Source organism: Peromyscus leucopus, chromosome 1 (assembly GCF_004664715.2).
Source record: "Peromyscus leucopus breed LL Stock chromosome 1, UCI_PerLeu_2.1, whole genome shotgun sequence".
NCBI lineage: Eukaryota > Metazoa > Chordata > Mammalia > Rodentia > Cricetidae > Peromyscus > Peromyscus leucopus.
Genome location: NC_051063.1, coordinates 21,630,531 through 21,657,134, shown reverse-complemented (window position 1 = coordinate 21,657,134; position 26,604 = coordinate 21,630,531). Strand labels below are relative to the sequence as shown.

General features: G+C 38.6%; 1 protein-coding gene across 8 annotated transcripts in view; it reads left to right on the top strand.

The window, feature by feature from the left end:
- The window catches only part of Rfx3 (regulatory factor X3), a 266,547-nt gene that overhangs the window by 114,986 nt on the left and 124,957 nt on the right, over positions 1–26,604 (top strand). For all 8 annotated transcript variants that reach the window (XM_037205516.1, XM_037205509.1, XM_037205501.1 and 5 more), the window contains one exon: positions 4,996–5,120. In XM_037205516.1, coding sequence (XP_037061411.1) covers positions 5,004–5,120 — 117 coding nt within the window. In that variant the 5' untranslated portion in view covers positions 4,996–5,003. The remainder of the gene's footprint in view (positions 1–4,995; positions 5,121–26,604) is intronic.

Here is a 26,604-nt window from a genome sequence, read left to right as displayed (position 1 = left end):
TGCCTGTATGTCTCTCCATCTCTCCCTCTCTGTGTGCAGTGGGTGGTAGGGCAGAAAAAGGTGTTGATGGATCCCTTGGAGCTGGAGTTAAAGGGAATTGTGAACTCAACAATGTGGGTGCTGGGAACCAAAGTCTGGTCCTCTGAAAGAGGACTAAATATTCTTAACCACTGAGTAATTTCTCCAGCCCCATTATACCCATAATTTTAGTTAATGGAGGAGTTAATGGAGGTTTAACTGAACTTGAGTATTAGTAATGAAATTTTTTTGTTTCAGAACCTTTATAATAGTTTTGGTTCTTTCTTCATATAAAAATATATTAATGTCAAATTACTTGTTCTCTAGTTTAAAAATAATAATTTAAAATTATGAAATAGCATTCCTATGATCTTATGTTGAATCAGGCTTCTAAAATTCTTATCATTTATATTGAGTATAGCCATAGTTAGATATAATTTATTTTGATCATAAAGTAACATAATAATTTTGGTTAATTTGGTTTAAGCAGGAAGTGGAATTAGCATCTTGGTCTTTCTATGATAAGGTAAAAGAAGAAGCAGTTTGAAAAACTGTAGATCTTTATCACATTCTTCACTCAGAAAACTAAAACTCGGTTTAATGGAATGAGAATGAGACATCTCAGGCTTCTTTGTGGGAAAGAAAGTATTTCGGGATGGAAGACCCCAGCAAGCATCAGGTGGACCCAGCCAGTTATAAGCTTATAAAGTTCTGTTTGATAAGTGATTGACTAGGTCAGATTATTAAACCAATTAATTTGGCATGTACATTGTATGTGATAAAAGGAATCCAACTGAGAGTTTGAGTGTGTTAAATAATTTTCAGGAAGTCCCCTATAGAACATTTAAATGCTTTGAAACTTGCAAGAAGGCATGTTTGTTCCAAACACACTTTATTTGCCTAGGTTTGCCCATCAGGTTGAAGAAATGCTAATTTGTTGCATTCAGCAGCTGGGTTTTGCAATAGTCTTCTCCTCCTCCTAGGGGCTAATTAGCCTTCTTTCAAAATGTGGCCTATTTAGCCTTGGATTCTCATGACTCATCCAGAGCTGGCTGTACAAAGCAGAACCCTTAGCAGGCGGGTGTGTCCAACTGCTTAATTAGCCAGAATAAAAAGGTCCTTTGTCAAACAAGCATCTGTTGCTCATGACACACCTGACAGCCACATTAAGCAAGGATGACTAGACGGAAATTGTGCAGTCTCTCCTGTAAGAATATACAATTCATTTACATTTGGGCCACATCAGAGGCAAACTGCAGGGGGTTATGTAGCTTATCAAAATAGATTACTGTGACTACACTTGTGATTGATAAACAAATATCACTTAACAGGCACTGAAGGGACAAAACAACCAAATTACCCCTAGACATAAACAAAGCCTCAGAAACTTCTGCTGGTCAATGAGAATATGTTATAAGCACCTAAATTTGTTCAGCTCCCTAAGGTAGTAGGCTCTGGACACTGCCCTCCTGGGACGAACTTCACTTTGCACAAATGTTGGGCATTCCCCAGAAGAGTTTTAGTGTGTCAGTAGGTTAAAATAATCTATTTAACAAACTTTGATAAGAGGATTATACTCTCTCAATATGTTTTATATTGTCATTGTTCTGCATTAAGATTAGGTCTATAGAGTTAGTGAATATAAAGTAGTTCTGGAAAAATATTTATTAGTTGGGAATTATTGCTTCAGTAGAGAAAATACTTTCATATCTGTAGGGACAGTGGTGGAATGGATCTGTCTCCATGATTGCTGGAAATGTACATTAAGAAAACATTATGAACCTCAAATTACTGTTCTGACTCCCAGTGTCCAGCTTTTTGTTTGGAAACTAAACTGTCACGAGTCTGCATCACAGTACACCCAGTGGCTATACGCATGGATTTTCAAGCCAGACAGATGTAAAATGAATTTAGATTCTTCCTCTTTCTGGCTGCATGCTTTTAACAATTCTTAAACTTCATCCATGTTTCAGTTTCCACTCTTGTTAGATAAGGATAACATCTGCATCATGGATTTCCTTTGAGAATTAAACTAGCAATTGTTAGTACAGTTAGACTGGTTTCTAGCATCAGGAAAAGACTTAGTAAATGATAGACCAAATTGTAGTTAGAGCCGTTCAAGCCTGGTTGTAGAAGTCATGAGTCTGTTAGAGTTTTCTCCAGGACTAATGGAGGTAGTGAAATTAGAGACGAATGAAGCCATTTCGTCAGAAGCCTAGAGAGAATGCTCAGGGTTTGAGAGCGCTGGCATTTCTTGTAGAGGATGTTTCCAGCACCCACAACCATCCTTAACTGCATTTCCAGGGGATCCAAAATCCTCTTTGGACCTTCTTGAGAACCAGGCATATATTTGGTGTATATATAGACATATATACAAAGTGTTCATACACATAAATCTCATACATTTTTTAAAAAGCTAGTCAAATGAACAGAAATTAGAATTAGCAGAAAGTACTCTGGGGTTTGATTGATACTTGGGTGCACTAGATTGGGCTCCTTATGCCAATTTTGATGTAGTATAGACAGAGCTGGAGGCCAAATAGAAACTTCTCTCCTACTCTCTAGTTTTGAATTTTAAAACAATCATTTCTCCACACTTGTGTAGTTTACTCTTGTTGAATAGTTGACATATTTTGCTTCCTTTATGGTTTCCTCATCTAAAATTTTACCAGTTTGTGTTATTCTCATTATATTTACCTGGGCACTGTGTGTTATTAAACTCAGAGCTTTCGGCGTATCCTGCCAAGTTGAGAGCATGAACTTTATTCTGACATCAAACCATTCTTTTCTGTTTCCTATGTATGTGGTAGTGTGTAAATGGTGAGTGATTTGACATCTCCAAGCTCAAACTGCTCACCTATAAAATGAAGAACATTATAGTTTTATTTGTTAATGCAAAATATTGGCACATAGCTAGTCCTGGTAAAGTTCCAGCTAGCTCTGTGCTAAACAGGAGGGAGTATTCGTGCAGGAGACTTCACACTCTATTCACACTCTTTGGGAACCCACACTCTATTGATGGAGTGGAGTAAGGAGTAGCACTACTTGGATACATATGACTTCTGTATCTGTCCATCTAGCCAAGGTCTTCTGGTTACCCTGGAGCTGGGAGACTGAAAACCCTCACAGTAGATGCTATCCAGCACGGTCCATTCCTTGTTCCTTCCACAAGCCTTACATACACATTTAGCTCCTTTGTTATAACACAAAATGTAATCAATACTTTGTGTATACTTAATAAATCAAAGGACCTGAGAGGTTTTTCCTTTCATTTTTGGATTGCTGCTTTTCTCCCTATTTGTCATAGAAGAAAAAAATAAAAGGAAGAGATGTGGCTCCTAATTTATGTATTCTCTTTTAAGAAAAAAGGTAATTTTGAAGGGGATGGCCAGTGCTGGAATCTAACCTAGGGATAATTAAGCACTCTTTCACTGCACTGTAGCCTAGCTTTGGCTCCTAAAATTTGGAGCATCAGTGTCTTCCCTCACCCTAATCAAACAAGAATTTTGTATAGTAAATGATATCATTCTCATTTAGTCTTAGGCATCTCCATGGTTATAATGCTTGTCCCAATTTAACACGATTGTTACATTTAAAAGAGCCACAATTTGTAATATTTCACATAAAATCTTGATTTTTCAGCTTCTTTTAAAAATCACAACAGTTTTCTACAAGTTGGTCTCCTATATATCCAGAAAATCCTCGAGCTGAATGTTAGCCTATCTATGTAAACGATGCCTTAGCTGAAGTCTTTACCTTTCACCCTCTCTTCCTTCTTCAGTATAACCAAGGTCCCACAATTAAAAGTGAAAGCCAGGTTGTTTCGTGGAATAATCTATTCATGAATAAATGTATTTATGAAAAACACTCAGAAGAGCCCTTTACATCTCTTGAACAACCGGTGGCAGTTGTTATTTCTAGATTTTGTATCTAATGAGATTTGTGTAGCTTTAGGACTTTGACCAAGAAAGCAATAAGAAAATTCACAGATCACCTACAAAAATGCCACTATAAAACTATAGAGAAAATCACTCCAGTCAAAATGAAAAGCACAGCCCCAGCTTTTCTCTTGCCAGGTTGACTATGTTTCTTAACCTGTCTGGGCTATAGATTTTGCTTTCTCAAATAAGAACAGATTTGTTGTTTTTCAAGGTCCATTCCTAAACCTGAACAAGATGATAGCTGTGGAAAAGAATTAGATTGGTCACACTGTGACAAAGATTTTGAGTAGAATTAATTTTCTCCTCCAAAGAACTGAATACTTGAGAATTTAATTTTCTTAAGGAACATAAATGCCAGCTGTGCTGTCTACTAGTTTAAACTGCAGTGTATTACTTTCCATAGGCTATCAAATGGTGTCTCCTACCTTTAGCCACATACCAGAAAATTCACATTTATTTTTTATTGAATTTGTAAGTAGCAAAAGAAGATATCACTGCGGAAGCCTAAGAAAATTAGAAAACATGATCCTGTGTCTGAATTTAGAGTATATCAGTATATATAATGTTTGAATAATAACTTTTAAATTTAGAAATTGTTTATTCTATATTCTGCTACTTTATTGTCATCCTAATAGCCTCGAAAAGTGTCTAGAAAGTATGGTACATTACATTGTCATCTATTTTAGGTTGTGTCCTGAGATTTGAATATCTGGAATATTTTAGATCATAGTTCATTACAGGATTGAAATATTTTATAACAGTTGTGTCCAAGGACAATAACTTTCATTTAAGTTCTGCCTCTTTCATTGAAGATCAGGAGGTACTAATAAGGATTTTTACAAAAGTAAACATTATTAACTTTATTAATAATTATATTATTACTCTTTATTTAGTTATACACTGATCAGAATGACTAATCGCATGCCTGAGTTACTGTGGTGTGATGTTTGGAAGTCTCGGTTTTTGATGCTAGGAACACATGCAGCGAAGCTCATGCTGCAAGGCAAGCATTGTAAACTGTTTTCCTCTGTTCCAGAGACCATCATGCAGACTTCAGAGACGGGTTCAGACACAGGGTCGACAGTGACTCTGCAGACGTCTGTGGCTAGCCAAGCAGCAGTGCCTACACAGGTGGTACAGCAAGTGCCAGTCCAGCAGCAGGTAAGGACCTGCTGCTTCCGGAGCGCTGCTACGCCTTGGTTGTCTACCAGAGCGCACTTCAACGAGGACTAGCAATTTGCTTGCTTGCCTCCTGGAGGATGGATATAGGCATAGTTCCCTTCCGGTTAACTCAGCAAGTGTTTCTTGGACATTTCCCGGGTGTGCCAGGTCCCTTCCTTGCTGGACTGTAGACCATGTTCCTCTTCTAAGAGCTTCTCCTAGCTCTTAAAGGGAGGTGACTTTCCTGACCTGTCCACCTCTTTTCTGCTCTTTTCTTCCCACTGCTTACTAGAACTTCTAATCTCTTTTATATGGAAATGTCACCAATGGTATTTTTTACATAAGTTGAGAGTTGTATTCAATAATGGGAAGCATAATATACTTTATAGTCAAGGATTTTGCCTTTGTGGTGTTTCAGGAATTGCCATGGCACTAGTTGGCTGTTAAATACTATTTAATGAAAATAAAATTATCTTAAAGGTCTGGAGATCTGACTCATCCCATTTAAAGAACTGCAAAAGAATTAATCACCAGATGCTTAGTACCGGTCTTATTCATACTCAGGGAATTTGGCTTGTTTTGGAAAGATACTGACAAAGTATTTCGTTCATGCCAGGTAACAGTTCTGCATGTGGATTGTGAGTGCACCGGCATGTCACTTTTTCCAAATAGTGGCAAGAACTTGCATATTTTAATATACTAGTTATGTTTATGTTTCTTTTTAGTTTATTCATTCCTCCTTCCCTCCCTCCCTCCTTCTTTCCCTCCCTCCCTCTGTCTCTCCCTTTCTCCCTTCCCCTCTCCTTCTTTTTTTCACTACTACTAAAAAGGAACTTGTAGCACGAATATTAAAAGGTCTTATTAATAAAATCGAACCTGGGAGCCAGGTATTGGGGTGAATACTGGAAGATCAGAGAGACAGAACACAAACTACAGTTGACCTCGCCTCATCCACTTCTCAGCTGATCCTGTATCCTTGAACTGGACGCCTCTGAGTCCTCATCCAAATGGCTCTCAGCTAAACTGCTGCTCAAAAGCCTAAAAGCTTAACCAGCTCTAGTTCCTGGTTTTCACGCCTTATATACCTTTCTGCTTTCTGCCATCACTTCCTGGGATTAAAGGCGTGAGTCACCATGCCTGGTTGTTTCCAGTGTGGCTTTGAATTTACAGAGATCTAGGTGGTTCTCTGCCTCCCAAGTGATAGGATTAAAGGAGTGTGTGCCACCATTTTCTGGCCTCTATGTCTGTCTAGTGGCTGTTCTGTCCTCTGACCCCAGATAAGTTTATTAGGATGCACAGTATATTGGGGGACACAATATATCACCACAGGAACTTCTACCAATAGTGCCATAAAAGCCACTGGGATTACTGACACCATTACCAACTTCACAATTTAACACTCTTCAGAGAAGTAGGGCTTGCTCCAAAGAGTAAGTAAAAACCAACTGAGACACTGTTCTGCATTTCTAACTTTAAAGAGTTAACACCAATCTGTTAATATTAAGCACTTGCTGAACAGGTGAAGTTTTGATCCTACCCATGGAAAAATGGCACTTCGAATGAGAATAGAATGTGCCAGAGGTTCGTAGTCCCAGAACATACCTTCTTGAGATGGTGGCCGGTCTGCAGTCTGTTTCTGACCCTCTGCCCTTTTTCTTACTCTCTTCCTGTCATCTTTCCTTTGTTTTATGTTTTCAGAGAAAGCTTTTCCCTTCATTAAACTTGTCTATTGTCCAGAGCTTACTACAATTTATAAAGAGTGTATGTAATGGGGAAAAGAGCCAGATAATTCAGTGAGTTTGTTACTGAAATAAATGGAGCAGAACTTAGTCTCCCTCTTTTTGCATGGATCATCCCTCAAAGGGAAATTTGTCTCTTATGATTTATTATTTTATATGTACTTTCATGGATTTAAAAATAGCTTATTCTTACTACTTTGCTATGTCTTGAATTTTTTGTGTGTAGCATTATGATAACATGCTTCATTTGGGTATGCAATATATGATTTCTCTCTCTCTTTCTATCGCTCTCTCTCTCTCTTTCTCTCTCTCTCCACACACACACTTCCTATTCTTCATGCTACTAATATTTAATATGTATTTTCTTTGTTTTTACAGTACTGATGGTAGAACCCATGCCTTAGTACTTTACCAATGATGTATGTCTACAGCCTTCTTCTGATATATTAGCATAACTGCTGTCTCTGGTCTACAGAACTTTTATTTCAAATACATTTTGCCTACTATTTGCATTTTAATGTGGTAGAGCAATATCCATTGTTTATACTATCATGTAGAAATGCTGCTAACAGCAATGTAAACAAAGACTACCTTCCTTTCCTGTAAAACGCATACACTTTGTATAAACTTAAAGATGTATTTTTTTTTAGTTTGTGAGACTGATATACTCTTAAAAAAATTAAAATTAAAACAGTCTGGAAGGATGGCTCAGTAGTTAAGAGCTCATACTTCTTTTGTAAGACCCAAGTTCAATTTCCAACACCTACATTAAGTGCTGTTAACTAGCTTTAAGCCTGTCACCAAAGGGATCAAGTACCTCTCTCTGCCTCCATGAGCACCAAGACTGTAGAGTATATCTCTTCCCTCACATGCACATAATTAAAAGTTAAAGAAATCTTCAAAAAACACTTTTCTGACATCTGAGCTTCTGTATGGGGCCTATGAGATGTTTTTATCTCTGAAAACTTACAGAATGAATAAAATCCAATTTCCTGAAGCCTTATGGTGAAGTAGGTAGATTTTGACACATTGTGCTGGAACCTGGGTGGGCCTTTCTCCTCTCAACACCTGGGTCCTTGATTTTGGAAATCTTCCAGTTTTTATTAATGGCTATCTTCCCTTTGTTTTCTTGTTTTCCAGTTTTTATTAATGGCTGTCTTCCCTTTTTTTCCTTGTTTTCTGGTTTTTATTAATGACTTTCTTCCCTTTGTTTTCTTGTTTTGTTCTGACACACTTTCTTGATTGACTTTCATCATTTTCATTTTAACTTATTAATTTCTAATATACCATATTTTATTGAAAATTATTTATATTTACTCTTGTAACATTACATTTTATTTTGTGGTTCTTATTTCCTCTCTCTCTGAAGATACTAATCTTTTCATACAACTTATTTCAAGATAATCTGTTTTGAAGCAGTGTGTGATAATATATGCCAATAATCAGAACTGGGTTGGCTGAGGCATGAGAACTAGTTTGAGGCCAACCTAAGTTATGAAGTATAGGCTATTTCTAAAAGCCAAATTAATAACCAAAATTTAAATGATATGATAGTGTTTCTGCTTTTTAAAAAAATTCTTTTGTTTTGAGATTATAATATATTTATATTATTTACCCCTCCCTTTCTTTATTCCAAACCCTTCTATGTACTCCTCCTTGATTGCTTTCAAATCCATGCCCTCTTTTTTGACCAATTATTGTTACATGTAGGTAATATATTTATATACATATAGAATCTGAAATACATAAATACAACTCAGTCTGTATAATGCTCTTTGTATGTGTTTTCATTGCTGATCATCTTTTATTGGATAACTAGTTGATATAGTCTTCCCTGGGGAAGACTGTTTTTCCCACTCTCACCATTTCAGAGTTGCTTGTAATTCTTTATGTAGAGTTGAGGCCTTTTAATCTTTGATCTGTCCACTTTGGCATATCTATTGTCCTTAAGATTGGACAGTCTTGCTTGTGAGACTTTACTGGGTATACCTTCTGACATTTTTAGGAGACACAGCCTCACAGCAGACTCCCAGATCCTCTGGCTCTAACAATTTTTTCCACCCCCTCTTCTGCAATGTTCCCTAATCTTTAGGTTTGATGGGTTGTTTTGTAGATGTATTCATTGGTACTGGGCTCTGCAATTCTGCATTTTGATTAGTTGTGGTTTTCTATAATGGTCTCTAACTGTTGCGAATAGAAGTTTCCTTTATGAAGGGTAACTATACTTATTTGTGTATACAAAGACAAATATTTGAAATGTAGTTAGGCATTATGCTGCTTAATAAAGTGGTGGTTGTAGCTTCTCCTCCAAGATCCATGACTTCACTGTCCTTGGGTAGTTGGCTAATCATGATTTCCCTCCTTTTGATTGGGCGTTAAGTTCAATTAGAGAGATTTTGGTTATTGCCCAAGTATCTGTACCTTCATAAGGCACTCTTGCACCTTTTGTGTTATCAGACCATGCTGGTAATTATTGTGGTTCATAGGCATCATAGCTAGGTAGGAGTATTAGTTGCTTTCTTCCTTTGGAAGCTTCATGATGCCATCTGGTAACATGAAAGCTAGTTTTCAGAGAGGGAGCTTTCAGGTCAGTTCCAGCTCAGGGCCTCTGGGACCTGTGTTTGAAGTGTGCGGTATCTTCAGCATTAGAGGTTACCTCTACCTCTAGGGGTGCAACCAAGGTCAAAAGCAATAAAAAACAGTAGCCTGTAGTATTTGTGGAGTTTCTTGAACAACTCTACCAACAACTCAAAATAGGGTTGGTCAAAAATGCTTGATGTTTGGGTTTTTGTTAGATGGTCTTTGGCTCTTGGAGGGAACATTGCCAGTCCAGATGAGAAAATTTCATTTAAAGTATTTATGTATATTTATATACAGAAATATAGGGTTGTAGTTGTTTTTGTTGTTGTTGTAAGTTGTAGTATGTTTCCTTATAACTATTCAGACATCCTTACTGTTAGTTTACCCTTATGGTTATTTAATCTTTTTCTTCTGTATTTTCTTCCCCTTCATAATTAGATAGCCATTTTCCCCCATTTCCCTGTTTAAATCACTTGTATCTTGTTATTCCTTTCTCCATCATTTCCTCACACCCTTACTCTGCTAATGGTCCCTCTTTACTTTCCTGGTTTTGGCAGTTACTCCAGTATATGTCCCCACAGCTGAGGATCTGTAACTAGGAGCTTGTGATGAGAAAGAGCACGCCACATTTGTCTTTCTGGGTCTGGATTACCTCACTCCATATGACCTTTTCTAGTTCCATCCATTTATCTGCAAAATTCATGATTTTAGTTTTCTGTATGTCTAAACGGTATTCCATAGTGGGTATGTGCCATTTTTCATCGTCCATTTGTTACTTAAAGGACATGTGAATTGTTTCCATTCCCTAACCATTGTCATTAGAGTAGCAATGAATATGGCTGAACATGTATCCCTGGAGTAGACTGTTGAGTTCATTGGGTGTTTGCCAAGGAGTGTTAGAAGTGGGTCGTATGGTAGTTTTATTTTTAGCTTTTTGTGAATTCTCCACACGATTTCCATAGTGACTGCACCAATTTGCAGGCCTGTCAACAGTGAATGAGGGAACAGTGAAGGAGGTCCCTTTTCCCAGTGTCCCCTCCAGCATTGTTGTCCCCTGTTTTGTTGGTCTTTGCTATTCTGATTGGGGTAAGATGTAGTCTCAAAGTTGTTTTGATTTGTATAGCATTCATGCTAAAATATTGGTTCAAATGTAGATAACCTTTGGGTGTTTTTCCATACTTAAAATGTGTGGAGCCAGGTGCAATCCCACCTCAAGGAATTAATGTGGGAAGATTATTTGTCTGAGGCACATCTGGGTTGCACAGTGAGTTCCAGGCTAGCTTAGGCTCTCTTATCAGATCCTGTCTCAAAAGAACTTACATATAAGACCAAACAAGTAAAATGAGGGCACAGAAACCATTTAAATGCATTAGTGGTTCTTGCTGTCTTCAAATTGAGATCATCCCACTGAAAGATACTTTAGAGTCTTACCATGTTTGCTAACTTTGTTTTTCCCTTTTGGCTAGCTGTGTGTTTACCAAAACCTCATTCAGCCTTCTGCATAGGGCTTAAATGAATGCTTGGTTGAGTGTTGGCACTTGGTTTTATTGCACTCAGTCTTTAGCTTTCTTTTCTAACCCTCAAGCCCAATATGGTATCACAGATGATTAGTCTTTCTCAGTGTAAGTATTAAACCAAAAATAAATAAATAAATAAATACACAAATAAATAAACAAACCTTTAAACATTTCACCAAAGTTAGGGAACATCTGACTTGGCTGCATGTGGTTGATAGGATTTTACTGCTTCTTAAATAGAATTGCTTTGTGTGCGTGTGTGTGTGTGTGTGTGTGTGTGTGTGTGTGTGTGTGTGTGTGTATACATTTAACAAAGCAAGAGATGGTGGTTATGACTATCCTCTCAGCATTTGGAAGTCTGACTAGGTAAAATGCCAGCCTATAGTACATAGCAAACTCAAGGCCAAGCAGTAGGACACAACAGAATTTTGTCACATCTATCCCACTCAACAGGAGACTCCTACCAGAAGTAGTAAGTCTACATTACCAGACATAAACAGCTAACACACACACACACACACACACACACACACACACACACACACACACACACACACACACTTCATTCTTGTCCACAGAAAAAAATAATCTCTTGTATGCCTGGATCATTTTTTAGAAACCTTTGAGCTCTTCTGTGTGGCTCCTTCCAGCAGGCATATTTTTCTGTTCCTCAAGTGCTTTTCTCTGGGGTGTTCAAGACAGGTGATGCCTTCCTTTTGCTTGTGCTGAGCAGAGAAGGTGAGAATTCTCATTTTCTTTTTGTCAACACTGTTTTATTTCATATAGTTGGCTAGTGTTAGATTTGCTTGGAAACACTTGTTGTATCTTCCTACTCGGCTATTTGGAAGGATTTTATTTCTCTTTTGTAGTTTTTTTTCTTTCCCTTCCTTTTTCTTTGTTCCTGTTCTCATTCTCTCCTGGCCTACTAGAAGAATTTCTTATTTAAGGTTCCCTGAGGTTGTCCCTGTGGGATAGGGACACAACCATCTGTAACTGATAATAATAGTACTGTTAAAAAAAAATTCCTGTTGTTCTAACATGCCTGTAAAGTTTGAAATTTTCATGTTTTCTGAGTTTGCAAACTATATTAGAATGCTGTTGAATGCTTTTAGCTTTTTGTAGCGTGTGTGTGTGTGTGTGTGTGTGTGTGTGTGTGTGTGTGTGTGTATGAGAGAGAGAGAGAGATTCTGGTGGATATTGATGGATACTGAAATCTAAGTATTGATGTTAAAGATAGTTAATTCTATTATACAACTCTTTAGTATAACTTGATTAGAATGAAAACTTATAATACCCAACTTGTCGTTATAAAAATACTGCTTGGACTACTAGGTATTTGTAGAATTATGATTAGATGTGGACTCTTTGCCCTTAAATTATTTTTGTGCAGTTTGTCATCTAATTGGAAGATTTGTTTAAGACTGTTTTTCATAGCTTGTTCTTCACAGCGGTTGTTTTATGTCTGCCTCTAGGAGATCTTCTAATCCTCCTAGACCTGACAGCATTAGACTTCTAGGAGAGGGAATGTATCTTAGCCACATCAGGTTCTTTTTTTCTGTTTTTTTGTGACAAGGTTTCTCTGTGTAGTTTTGGTGCCTGTTGTGGATCTCGCTTTGTAGACCAGCCTGGCTCTGCCTCCAGAGTGCTGGGATTAAAGGTACTGCTCAGCCATATCAGGTTCTTTTCATGCTAGAACTGTGACAAAAGACAGAATTTCAGTCTTTATTCTACTCCTGGATCCTAGATTTCCACAAATATTGCAAACATTGATGATGATCTTAAACTATCAGAAGTAAGTAAGAGTCACAAAGGTTTTTTCTTTTTTCCTCTCCCTTTCAAATTTCCCAGGTACCTTTGCAGCTGCAGAATGTAATATGTCTTACATTTTCTTTGGAGAAAGGCACATACATAGCTTCTTCTCCCCAAATCAGCCAGAATGTCATCTCTTTACTGTACCTTCTAGAGGGGTCCTGGTTGGAGAGGCTGAACGTGAGTTCAAGAAATACATATATACATACATATGTATGTGTACAGGCTGGTCTGGATCACCTGTGCTAATATGCCTGTTAATGAGGCATGTGATGGTAAAAAGAAAGAGAGAAGAGCGAGGCAGCACATTGGGAAAATGAATAACTAATGGGATCCAGGGACTCTATGTTCATACTTAGTGTATTGAAATTAGCTTTAGGTTTAAGTAAAGAAATAATTAGGGCAAGGGCACAAGAATTGTGCATAATTAACCAGCCCTGGTTAAGGTGTAGTTGGCTTTATTCTATGAGGTAATCTGAGGAAGTCCCTATTACTTTAGGGGACTAATCTGGTTCCTATAATGGGATCATCTATAAGGGGTAGTCACACCATCATAGGTGCTTGACGTGATTTGGGGGTTCAGGCTTTGGTGTTTCTTAAATACAAGGTGAAGCAGCTGGTTTAGGACAGAGCCAAAGCCCTTACTTTCAGCCTTGAAGAACGATATGGTAGGTGAGGTGGTACACACAAACCTGGAATAGTTAACTGTTTATGCAGAATTAAGAATCAAGCAGGGATCTGATTCAAGGTGACAGACAGGAAGACGGGAAATTAGGGCAGACATACCAGGCTTTCATCCTGCTTTTTGTTATCTTGTGGGTTCAAGGGAAGAATCAATGCCTTTTAAGCAAAAATAGTTTCTAAGTACCTGTCATATTAGAGCTTATCAAGGACATTTTCCCAGAGGGAATGATTTTTAAGCTAGGATTTGCTAAGATTTTAGGTGGACTAGAGAAAAAGGGTTTCTGTTGTTATTTATTTTTAAAAAAGAAACTATAGGTGAGAGGCTTATTAAACAGGATGCAATTAATAATATTAGGATAAGGAGAAGAAAATGAGTTAAGAAAGGCAGACTCCCATTCCATATTGTACCATCAATGATCCAGTAGCCAGAGACATCAAGCTGCTCCTTACATTTTTGAAGATCTGTCTGGAGTTCTCAGGTCTTGTTTTTTACTATATGCAATTGGTTGACATAGAAACAACATTCCTCCGGAGGAAAGGCAGAGGCCACACTTCTCTGCTGTTAGTAGATCTAATCCTTGCAGATTTTGTAGCACTACAATGGCTAGCAAGTCTCTTTGGCCCTGGAGGGTGGGGAGGGTCTGAGCCACTCTTTGGAGGTTCTGGATGAGCTGAGAGGAAAACTGATAGCACAGGTAGGCAAGTAGTCAGTCCTGCTGTTCCAGTAGCTATCCCAGCGATCATACCCAGGGCTGCAAGAAGGGGTGGGACCTGAACCATCCTTTATCATGGTGTGCCACTGCAAACTCTGTAGTCATGGGAACTGGCAAGCATTCTTCTCCAGGTACCACCCTTAATGCTTAGAAAACGAACACCAGGGCACAAGTTCTGGACCACCCAGTGCGTCGGCAGAGGTGAACTTGACTGCCACAGAGGATTGAAGTGTTGTGAATATTTGGACATAGTGGCTGGGTGGTAATGCTCAGGGTCAAGGTATTATTGAGCCTGAGGAATTAGTGTGCCCATGAAGTGTATCCCTGAGGAGTTAAAGCAGTCTGTGTTATCAGAGGGAGAAATAAGGAGAGATAAGGGTTGGTAGTGATATTTGGCTCAGAGCAGTTAATGAGTAGTGAAAGAGTCTAATTAATGGTCCAATGGGTGAGGCCCTGAATGGTGGTCATGAGGTTGACCCAGGAGGACACATAACTGGCATTTTCCAAAGCAGAGAAGCAGAGTATTATTCAGTAGCTAATATGCAGAGGTTAAGGTCTGAAAAAGAGATGGAGTGAACATGAGGACAAAGGGTGGGATCAGTGTTGTCCAAGAGGGGAGACATTAGGGAGGTAACAGCCTTTGATGGGTGTTGGATCACATCTTCTATTTTTCCTATACCAGATGTTGGGAGAGTGGGGCCTATATTCTTTGTATTTTGATCATGCCTAATGGATGATGGTGATAAGTACTGTAGTAAAGCTTACTGGTGACATCCATTTTCTATTTGGAGTGCTAGGGGTCCTTTATTCAGAGATAAAAACATCCCCCATTCCACATAAAAGTTAGATTACCCTCTTGAATACACCTCCTATGTCCTACAAGACTAATAAAGGCAGCCTCCATAAGTCTCTGGCCAGTGTTGACAATAATCTGTAATTTGGTCATAGAGAAAGCAAGCAAAGGGGCCAGGTGGTGAGACTGATATAGGTGTTAGAGTGATAAGTACCTGCTGGCAACCCACTGTTTTCAAGCTATGACTTCTGCTTGTGGAGTCAGTGATTCCCTCTGTAAGTGTTTACATTTGACCCTAAAGTCAGGGAGACTCTGGGAGAAGTGAGAAGTAAGTCTTAAGGAGTTGTTTCCCATCTGGGGGGGTGGGGTGTGTGTCTCAGGATCCAGATTGGTATCTTGTAAGAGAGCCTTTATAAGGGTCTAGGAATTGAGATGGGTTTTCATGGTTGTTGTGGATGACCTCTTGGAATTTTTCATAATTTACTGCTTTAAAGGTACCCTAAGGAGACTGGCCAAGAAGCAAGTTATAGAACATGCCTAGCTAGAATGCTCCCAGGGGTATTTTAGTTCCATTTATGATCCCAGTTAGGGACCACCTCAGCCTGACTGAGGAGTGTTAGTTTGATGGATTTCCTCTGCATGTGCCCTAACCTGTTCCTAGACTTGCCTGCATTTCTCAGGGAGAAGGTTGCTGGTGAGAATCATGTGAATGTCATGAAAGGTGGGGTTGCCAAATTGGGTAATATATTGAAATTCTTTAATAAAGCTGGAGGAATTAGCTTTATAAGACCCCAATATCTTTTCTGTTTGAGAAGGTTTGTTTGGCTAGGAGGGGACATGTACCCTAATAAAGCCACCCACCCCAGCAACTTCCTGCAAAGGGAGAACCATGGCTGGGTTAGGCCAGGTAGGGGAGGTATAGGGGTCCCATGGCTGAGCAGGAGTGAGTAGTGGGAGGACTAAGGGCTGCCAAGGAACTGAGAGTGGGCACCGGGAAAGTCAGTTCGGGCAGCCTGTCACTGGGGAGGGAGCAGGGGAAACCGGAGGGTCAGAGAAGAGAGGGAGCTGGGGGTTGAGGCACGTAGGTGGGGGGATAGTTAGCTGGATTGAAAGTAGTAGTTTGGGCTTCATAGTAAGGAACTGCTGGATGGGGGAGCAGGAAGAACAGAGAGAGGGCTTAGAGCAGAGGTAAGAGAAAGCTTGCACATACAGAATCTTTTTCCGTTTCCCTGATCACTCACAGGAGTTGTAAAGATCCCGAGTAATATTCGGATCTACGGTGCCATTAGGTGACAATTTGGATTAGTTTAGATAAGGAATATTGAGGCCAAATTTGATTGCAAAAGCAAATCATTTTGGGGCCCTTCAGGTTGGGTGCAGATAGAGAGGCTGGAGGTTTTCTAAGAGGCATCCCAAGGGGAAATGATAGGGTACAGATGACAATGTTCCCATGGATGAAAGTGGGGAGGAGGAAGATCACAGTTTCCTGTAGTTAAGAAAGTCTCTAGGACTCAGAGAAGACCCAACGAATACCAAGCTATTTAGGGGGTCTTCACCATACTCAACAAGGATTAGGGATAACTGCCTGAGGAGACTTGGCACCTGGTACCAGAGCTTTCGACGAGGCTCCATGGCTTGCCAGAGTTGATGAAAAACTGAGCTCAGGAATGAGGTCTCATCCGAGGGAAAGGGACAGGAAACAGGACTACACAGTATCGTGAGAGCTACAAGGGAATAGAGACGCTGTGGGGTTACTGGCATGTCCAAGGAGGAGGTGGAAAGGGGAAGTGGGAGGAAAGGGTCTCAATAGCCCAAGCAGCCCAGGAAGCTGCAGGATTGCAGCTCTGAGGGTGGGGGATGGGTGTGGTGAAGGTCAGCCATAAAAACCATGACTGAGGCTACCTACCACGTCCAAGAGTAACACAAGGGTGTTGGACACTCAGTGGTCACTTCCTTGGACTTAGGGAAACATTTATACCCACTGAAGGGAAAACTTACTGCATTACTATTGGTGGATGGGATGCTGAGTGATAGGTGAGCTGGAAGGTAAGTCTGTTGCAGGTAGACTGGAGATGAGGGATAGGGTCCTGATGTGGCTCATACCCCACAGGGGAGCACAGGCACCAGGAGAGCCTATCTGAGTCGTGATGTCACTGTAAAGGTTTTTCTCACACAAGGGTATCTTGGCAATCCGGAACCAAGCAATACCACAAAATCACACCATTCAACAAACCCCCACACAAGAAATTTATTGGGAAAAAGAACAGAATGATGGCTGCCTCTGAATGGGAAGAGAGACTGCAGAAACTGGATAAAGGGAAAGGCTTTTATCGGATTTTTGGAGCATGTTTGGTGAGCTTAGTGGAAAAGAATCATGAGATAGGAAAAGATGTTTGACTGTTACTGCAGAGTCTGGGGTTGTGGATTTCCAAGTGTCAGAGCTTCAGGTCATGTCAGGGATAGTGTGTCCTTCCCTGGGCACAGGTGCTTGGAGTCTCAAGTCAGGGTCAGGATGTTCTTCTCTGTCATGATTCCTTACAACTACCATGCAGAAGCTGCCCTCTACTGAACATCCAGCAGGTGCTCTTTCCTTCTGCTGAATGCATGCTCCATTTCTAAACTTGAAACCACTGTGCAAAGTCGATGGCGATGGCTTTAACCCCCTTCTACTAGCCAAACTGGGGCTCCAGAAATCGAAATCACTTACTCTGGGTTATAGTCACTTGGCCGTGATAGCTTTTTCTGTGTTTGAGAAGTGTGCTCTGAAGATGTTATTATAAAGTAAATCTGTGGGGTTGACAGACAGTTCTTTGAAGATTAGGACACATTTAGCAAATACTTGTTTTATGGAACCAGTAAATTCTTGTCAGGTAGTAGTAAGTTCCTCAATGTGTAGTTATGTAGTAAAGGAATAAACTGAATGATTAAAACATTGGGATGGTTCTGATGAAATCTTTTGTTGGAGGAGTGGAAGGACATGACAGACTCCATCTGGTCAATTCCTCTTTCTCTGGAGAGCAGCTCCTAGTGAGACTATGTAAAGACACATAGTTTGGGAACCATCTTCTTTCCTTAATCTTTTTTTTTTTTGGTAGTCAGATGAATTGTTCAGCAAAATTATTCAAGCAAAATTATATATATATACATATATAACAAAATATAAATATTTATAAATATAAATATATATATAAAACAAAAATACAAGAAGGTTGGTTTCTTAGAGCATTGCATATCTTTTTATCCATGAAAAATTATTTTGCCATCCCTTTTACCCAAGAATAATTTTAGAAATGTGTATACCTTTTCATTGTATTCAAAACATATGTTTAGGGCAAATCAGTATCACCTTGTCATTTCTGCCTAGTAGCTCAGCGCTGAATCTTGAGTGTGATAGTTAATAAGCCTTACTTCAGCCATGGTTTTTTAAAGCCAAGAGTTAAATTCAAGTCATCTGGCTTCAGAACTGGAGCTCTTAAGCTATACTCCAAAAGATAAAGTAATCAGATGAATAACAAGATAAGCTGTTAAGCGGGATAAACCCAATGACAGAGAAGGGCTAGACATGGCAGCCCTGTGGCAAAGAGCATGATATATTTTATGTCAAGGATTAATTCTAGCTCTGTCATTCTCAATGCATTTTAAACAATCTCCTCAGCCAAACTAATATAGTAAATGAGAACACCTGCAATATAAAGGATTATTTGATCAAGATAAGTGTCAAATAAAAAATAGGAACCTTGAATTTTCTGCAACCAATCTAAATAAAGACCCTGGGAATGAGCATCAGTATATCCAAAACATTTAAAAAACATCCATAATAAAATGTTAAGCCAAGGTAACTTGAGGAAGATACCTAAGATAATTTATTAATTTATTTGAGGTGAGAAGACTCCTGGGACATTCATATTATGACTGCTTTCAGTCATTGCCAGAGGGATATTCACAGATGTGCATAGTATTCTGACTTTGTGGGCTGTAACGCAGGCAGTGAATTGGAGTGCTAGGGAGCCAAGTAGGTGCTGCAGGTGAAATGGACATCAGGATGGCCCAGGTGAGGGTATAAACAGCACGCACAACGTTTACTCTGTATGGTTATTAAAAGAGTGGCTGCTGTTAGTCTCTCTACTGTGGCTTAACAACCTCAGTGATGCCACTTGGAAATCATCTTTGACAGCAGTGTCGGAAGTGTTGAAACTGCAAACTGAATATTATTTTGGTGCGGAAATATAGTTTTTTCTTTTCTAATCAAGTTTATCTTAGATAGACCCTTTCATCAAGGCAGAGACTTTTGACAGTCTCGCTCTCATGCTGACACTTCCTCCCCATCCCCTGTCCTCTGCTAACCAGTTACTTCAGGCTTCTTTAGCTCAGTTATTTCCCATCACTTACTAATTCATGCTCCTACTTCTTGGATGTTCTCCAGTTTCTCTTTGTCTTTCTTAAGTTGGTGGTCTATTTTCTTTAACTACATTCTCAAAATTCTACATTTATTAAAGAGATGTGTTACATAATTTAAATTACTGGCCATAAGTAAAACATCATACTTGGTTAATAATTTATCATTACTTCACTGAATTGAAATTTAAGTGATTTGAGAATCTATAAATCACTGAAATTATTCTAAAAGTCATAGCATATCTGTATCAATTACTTAAGTTATAATATATTTTAGAGCTATGTAAATGGAAACACTGATTTAATCCTCTGTACTTTGCTCTAATATAAATAAAGTATTAAAATAAAACAGTAGGAATTGAATATGCTGTTAATGAAATTGAATTATTTTACATCTCTAAATTCATTTGCTTTATCTTATTAGCTCCATTGGCAGTGGGAGGGGTGCTTTTGCTACTATGAAAAACAGAACTATCTGACTTTCTAAAAAATCAAATCTATGAAAGCTGTTACAAAGTATTGTCCTGATAGCAACTACTAGTATCACATTTCAGTCACATGCATACACAATTGCAAATAAGCTGAGTGATTAATTCTGATAAGATTATCTCTTAAGTAGAGCAAAATAATTCAATAATTTTTGTCTAGTTAAAAAATATTTATTCTATATTAAAATAGTCCTTTGAATTATATATTCAGTCATTGTGTCTCAGAGTATTTATCTCACAATTATTAATAAATGACTTTTTTTGAAACTTAAATTTTTACTTCACTTTTCTTAGGGGAAACATGCTATTTCTCACATGCATACACATACACACACATACACCAGAAATACACATAAAAACACTCACCAGAATGAGTTACTTATCTGGACATGAAAAATAAAACATTGCATCTCAGCTTGCAATTGATTAAATACATGTATTTTATACATAGTGGAGAAGTATCAGTTTACAGTTTACTTTTTTGGTTTTTATTAGCATATACTAAACTGAAAAAAATAGGTTTTTCACTATAACATTTCATATATGTATTAGGGTTTCGATTGCTGTAAAAGACACCATGACCATGGCAACTCTTATCAGGAAAACATTTAATTTGGGTAGCTCGCTTATAGTTCAGAGGTTCAATATATTATCATCATGGCTGGGAGAATGGCTGTGTGCAGATGTGGTGCTGTAGCTGTAGCTGAGAGTACTACATCTTGCACTCAAGATGGGACTGAGACATTGGGTGCTTTCCTGAGCATAGCAAACTGCAAATCCTGCCCCCACAGTGACACACTTCCTCTAACAAGGCCATACTCACTCCAACAAAGCCTCACCTCCTAATAGTGCCACTCCCTGTGAGATTCTGGGAACCAGTTACCTTCCATCTACCACATGTGCATAATGTAATCTCATTGTGTTTAACTCACCTCAGTGCCCCCATCAATCCTCTGTTGATCTGGCTGTCTCCCTTGTTATTTTTAACACGTGTCTGGGATTTCTTCTCAGGCACTCATGGTTGTTAGCAGACACTTTGCACTGTGCTATCTCATCAGGTCCCAGTATATGAGCCGTTTAATTCAAGAGTTAAGATCGTTATCATTAACTGTTATGGCTGAAAGACAGGTACTAATTTCTGTCATTTTGTTGTTCTGTTTCTTTCTTAATCCTCATTTGCTTCTGCATTCCTTTAATAAGAGTTATTCTCTCCCATTTTCATATGGTGTTTATCTTGCCTTCTGTTTGTAAGAGTCTGTACTATACTGCTTACTTACTTGCTGATTGGACAAAGGGATTGGAAGGAAAGAAGGCTTATTCTGGCTGCTCTCCAAAGGTGTAGCCTACATTGGTGGGGAGACCATGAGCATCGGTGCTTGGTGTGGCTGTCACATTGCATTCATAGTCAAGAAGCAGAGCAAGATGAATGCTGCTGCTCGAGTCTCTTTCTTCTTTTTATTCTGTCAGTTCAAGACCTGTGACCGTGGAACAGTGCTGCACACATTTATAGTGAGTCTTCCTACCTCAATTAGCCTAATATAGAGAATTTCCCACAGGAATGCTCAGCAGTTTGTTTTCACAGAAAGTCTAAATAGCATCAAGTCGACAGTCAAAATTAACCACTGCAGATTCCTTTATAATCTTTGGCTGGACTGGCATAATGGTCATGTGTTCTTTTGTTTTGTACTTATCATGGAAGGTACTTACTGATCCTTTGACTCTGCATTCGTAGTGTTGGTTGATAAAGTAAAGTGGTTTGGCAGTTACTTCAGTCCAGGGCTCCAAGGGTGTTATCCCATGTCCTTTTAGTTTTCACGTATTTACTTCTTTCTTTTGAGAAATCTGCTGGTATTCTATTATGTTTGTCTGCATATTTGTCGTGATGCCTCACTCAGACCTTTATTTTCTGTCTTATCTGTATACTTTAGCTTTTTTAACTCTAAAATAAGAAGTAGAAATTATTTTTGAGTCCTGTCTGATTAGGGTCCCAAGAGTTTTCTCTGTGTCTCTATCTCTCAAGATTTGAGGACTTTTGTACTTTATGAATATGGTTTTCATGCCTTTAGCTCAGTGGTTCTCAACTTTCCTAATGCTGCGACCTTTAGAACAGCTCCTCATGTTGCGGTGACCCCCAAGCATAAAATTATGTCATTGCTATTTTATAACTGATTTTGCTGCTACAACTTTTAATGTAAATATATTATATGTGATCCCCCAAGGAGTCTCGACCCACAGGTTAAGAAACACTGCTTTAGTTTTTACCTTTCCTCTTTCTCCTATGCCCATAATTTGTAAGCTTAGTCTTTTAAACATGTGTTCAAGCCCTGATTGTCTGTCTTCCAGTAATACAGTTCCTTGGTTAAGTCTTTCAACTGGACATTTTTGTATGACTTACTGAGCTTTTGTTGTGCTGACTTTTCAATTGTATTCCCAGCACCTCATTTCCTCGTATTCTTTTTCACCTGACTTGTCTTTCTTGTTTCATCCCAACATTTATTTGTTTCCTCGTTGGTTTTGTTCATGTGTTTTAGTCTTGTTTGAAATAATTGATCATTCTTATAATCATTCTTTGGAGTCCTTTGCTATCATTAGGATCAGTTCCTATGGAATTGTTAATTTTGAGGGGAATCATCTTGCTTAGTTTTCTAATTTCTTGTGTGTCTGCACTGGAACTTAGGCATGTGGGCCCAGGTAGTTGGCTAGAAAGTTTAATCTCCTGTATTCACCAGGATATGGCTAGATTAGATCATGGCAAGAAGGAAGTGTATTTTCTCGAACCTAGCGTTAACTTTGAACTCTGTAGCCACACCCACCCAGTTATTGCAAAGCACCAAGGCTGATACCTACCACCACTTAGAAGGAAGGAAACTAACTATAGTAACAATCACAGCTTATAGAAAAACCAGTGATGGAATTGTAGCAGTAAACAATTGGAAACAATTACCATCATATAATTCAATAACATTAGAAGACAAAGGAGAAAAGATACTGAATAAAGTAAGAAAGCATTGATTCATAAGAATAACCATGGAATTAAATAGAGAAAAGGGAAAATAAATAAAAGAAAAAATGAAAAGAAGACACAGGAAAAAATCCAGCTAAGGATGAAATAAACAAGAAAACAAGACAATGATAGAGACTCTAAGAGGTTGATTTATTTATTATTGTGTATGTGTATTTTGCCTGCACCTGTGTTTGTGTACCTCATACATGCCCTGTGCCCTCAGTCCTGAATAGGGTGCTACATTCCAAGAACTAGAATTACAGACAGTTGGGAGCCACCATGTGTTCTGCAGGGACAGCAAATGTTCTTAACCTCTAAGTTATGCCAGCACCAAAAGAAAAATTTGTTTGTTTGTTTTTGTAAAGAGCAGAAAAATAAAGAGAAGTAACATGATATAGAGAACTGATTTAATTTAAGAAAAAAGGAAATTTTAATATGTTAAGAGTGGAAAAGGACAGAGGATTATCCTAACCTAGTGTAGTAGTACCCATCTCTAATTCCAGCAGAGACAGAAAGACCTCTCTAAGTTCAAGGATAGCCTCCTCTACACAATGAGTCCTGAGCCAGCCAGGTCCAAATAGCAAGACTGTAAAGGAAGGCAAACTCCTTAAAAACAAAAAAAGCAACCAAAAACAAAAGCAAAAAATCCCTTTTAAATATTAAGATTAGCTTATTATGATCCTGGTAATATAAATGTGAAAGAAAAAGAAATAAAATATATTTAAGAGTGTTAAAAATCATATGCAGATATTTTAACTGATCAGGTCTGGTGAGGCTAATACTCATAGAAGAACAAAAACTACAACACCAAGAACATTAGTGAGGGAAAAGTAAATAAGTAAATAAAGGAGGAGGTATACAGGATTACTGTCCTGAGGCTGTCCGTGGTGTGGCAGCTGGGAAAGGCCCATACACTACTGCCTTCATCTTCTCTCTTGGGCACTTTGCCCTGCACTGCCTGGGTCTGTGTGCTGTTTGGCCTCCTCATCTTTACCCTGTTGTACACACCAGCAGGCAGTGGGCAGAGCTGGCTGTAATTAGTCTCTGACATCCTGCTCATCAGCAAGGCATGCAAAGGAAGGCAAGCTGTCCACGGGCTGCTCCCAGTGTCTTGTGCTTGCACACATCTAGTCTTGAGGCAGAGGAGCACAAGGAAAATGCTCCAGTCCAGATGGTGAGAACACCTGGCTTTCTACATGGGTGCTGATGGTTTGAACTCAGGTCCTAATGATTTGGAGACAAGCAATATTTAATTTGGAGCCATGCCCCAACCCCTCTGTTAGTTTCTTAAATACTGCTTTGAGCCACCAGGTAGGCAAAGGGCTGAACTGATAGAATTCCATAATGTGACCAGGAAAGTGTACTGTAGTTTGTATCATTATTTACTTGTTGGCCTTAGAAAGGCTTTTGAAATTTGAGTAATATGACATTGAAACCAGAACTCCATGTGCTCACTTGGCAACTGTTTGGGAATCTTTCTGGAATGAGCACTTCAACAGCAATGAGAGTGGAAGAGAGAGGAGATGTCACCAGTCAACCAAAGCTGGGGAAGCTCCTGAAAGGTCTCAGTGGCCGGTCCATTCTGTCTTACCATTTTATGATCTAACCACGAGATGGGGCAAACAAGCAAGGGAGATTTTACAGAAGCATAAGTGGCAGTCAGCAGGTTGTTAAGGGCAATGACCATTGTTTCAGCTATTTCACCGGGTCATTCTGATTCAGGTATCAAGTGAAGTCATGCTTGGCAGATAGACAGTACAAACAGTGCTTTCAGTAAATCACTAATCAAATCAGTAAATTGCTATCTAATAATTGGTCTTTTCTAACTCACTCTACTTCATAATTTACTATAGATGTCACTTAAAACATCTGATCATTTGTAGCATCTTAACAGGATTCTTAAATGAATCATTTATAAATATAATTGGTCAGTAGTCCAGCCTGAAATTAGTCATCAACAATTTTTGACTTCTATTTGGTCATTTGTTCTTTGCTTCAGAACAGAAAGGCTTTCTTCTGTTCATGTAGAAGTTACTTCATCTAAGTATTTGTCTGCCCAGCTTGCAGACAGAGATTCATCTTTGTATAACAATTGCTTGGAAGCAGTCCTAGTAGAATTTAATTTCTGCTATGTATTTTTATAGATGAGTAGAGCTATTAAATGGCTATAAAAAGAAATAAAATTCTTTTGCTATGATCCATATGTTTCTCTGTGTTTAGAAGCAAATCTCCTCCAATCCTGGGATCAGGAAGTGAGACTTCCCAAGTATTGAGGAATGATTAGTCCACAAAGGGAGAACCCTCATGGAGATCATCATTTTCTTTTAAAAGAATGCCAAGGGATAACTTCCTAGCCTTTCCATCATGTGGGGACACAGCATGAAGTTACCATCAATGAACCAGAAATTGAGTTCCTATCAGTTACCGATTTTTGCATTATCTTGGACTTCCCATCTTTAGACCTAAGAAATAAATTTCAGTTGATTTTAAGACACCCAATTTATATTTTAGCCCAAATGGACTAAGACCAGAATACCACAAGAACTAAATTTTTCCTTCTGTCGTCACTATTGTCTTTCCTGTATCTTTTTGCTTTGATATGCCATCTGCTTGAGTTATTTCTTTTCCAGGAAATCTTAAAGCTGTTTGTTTTGTTTCAAGTGTGTGCCTGCTTTCTCTCTTTTCAAGTCTGTACTCAGGCTTTAACTCTATACCGGTTTCGGGGGTTGGTAGTAATAAAGAAGTTGATGTTATTCCTTCACTCCTGGAGCTTACTCACACATACAAAACTTGTCTTTTCCTTCGTTTAAATCTACCATTTTTTTTGAAGGAAAGCTACTTATAATGGGATGCAAGTGAAGGACAAGATATGGAGTTGGCTCTCCATGCAATCCTCATCTATAAAGCAGTGTTTATGAATGAGAAAAACATTAGCAAAAGAATTCTCTACTGCAAGCTTCCAGGCACTTGGACAAGCAAGTGGGAAACAGATGTTAGGTGGTTAGGCTTTCTTAGTGAATGCTGTTTAATTGAAACATACTCCTGACACACCTCGGGGTACCGTGACAACTAAGTAAGTCATACCTTTTGCTTAATTAATCAACACTGTGACCAAAAGCAGCTTAGGGGAAGAAAAGCTTTATTTGATTTCCATTTCCAGATCATAGTCCATTACTGAAGGAAGTGAGGACAGCAACTCAAGAACTTGAAGAAGAAACATGGAAGAACACTGCTTGTTGGATTGCAAGGACATTCTGGCTGGCACATCCTCTGGCTCATGAACAGCTAGTTTTCTTGTATAGCCCAAGCCCACCCTCCCAGGAGATGGTACTGCCATCCATCCTACATTAATTAACTATCAAAACAGTCCCTCACAGTGATACTCACAGACCAGCCTGACAAAGACAAAAATCACTCAATTGAGACTTCTTTTTCATATGATCTAGGCTGCATGGAGTTGGCAGTTAATGCTAATGAGGACAAGTATGAAAAAATCAAGAAAGTCAGTTAAGGAACAGAGATCCTATTCCATCTAATCAATCAGTATCTGGAGTAAATGTGTTGACTTGATATTTTAACAATCTTAATAAGTATTTAATCATTGTACATTTTTTTTCAACTTTAACTTAATTCTTTTCATAGTTCAGCTATGTATCAGAAAATAATTCAGTGTTGCTTAGAGTAAGAAAAAATCTAGAAATTTAACATATTATGGAATAAATTATTTTTCCCTTAAAATAGAAGGTCATTTGTTGCTGGAGA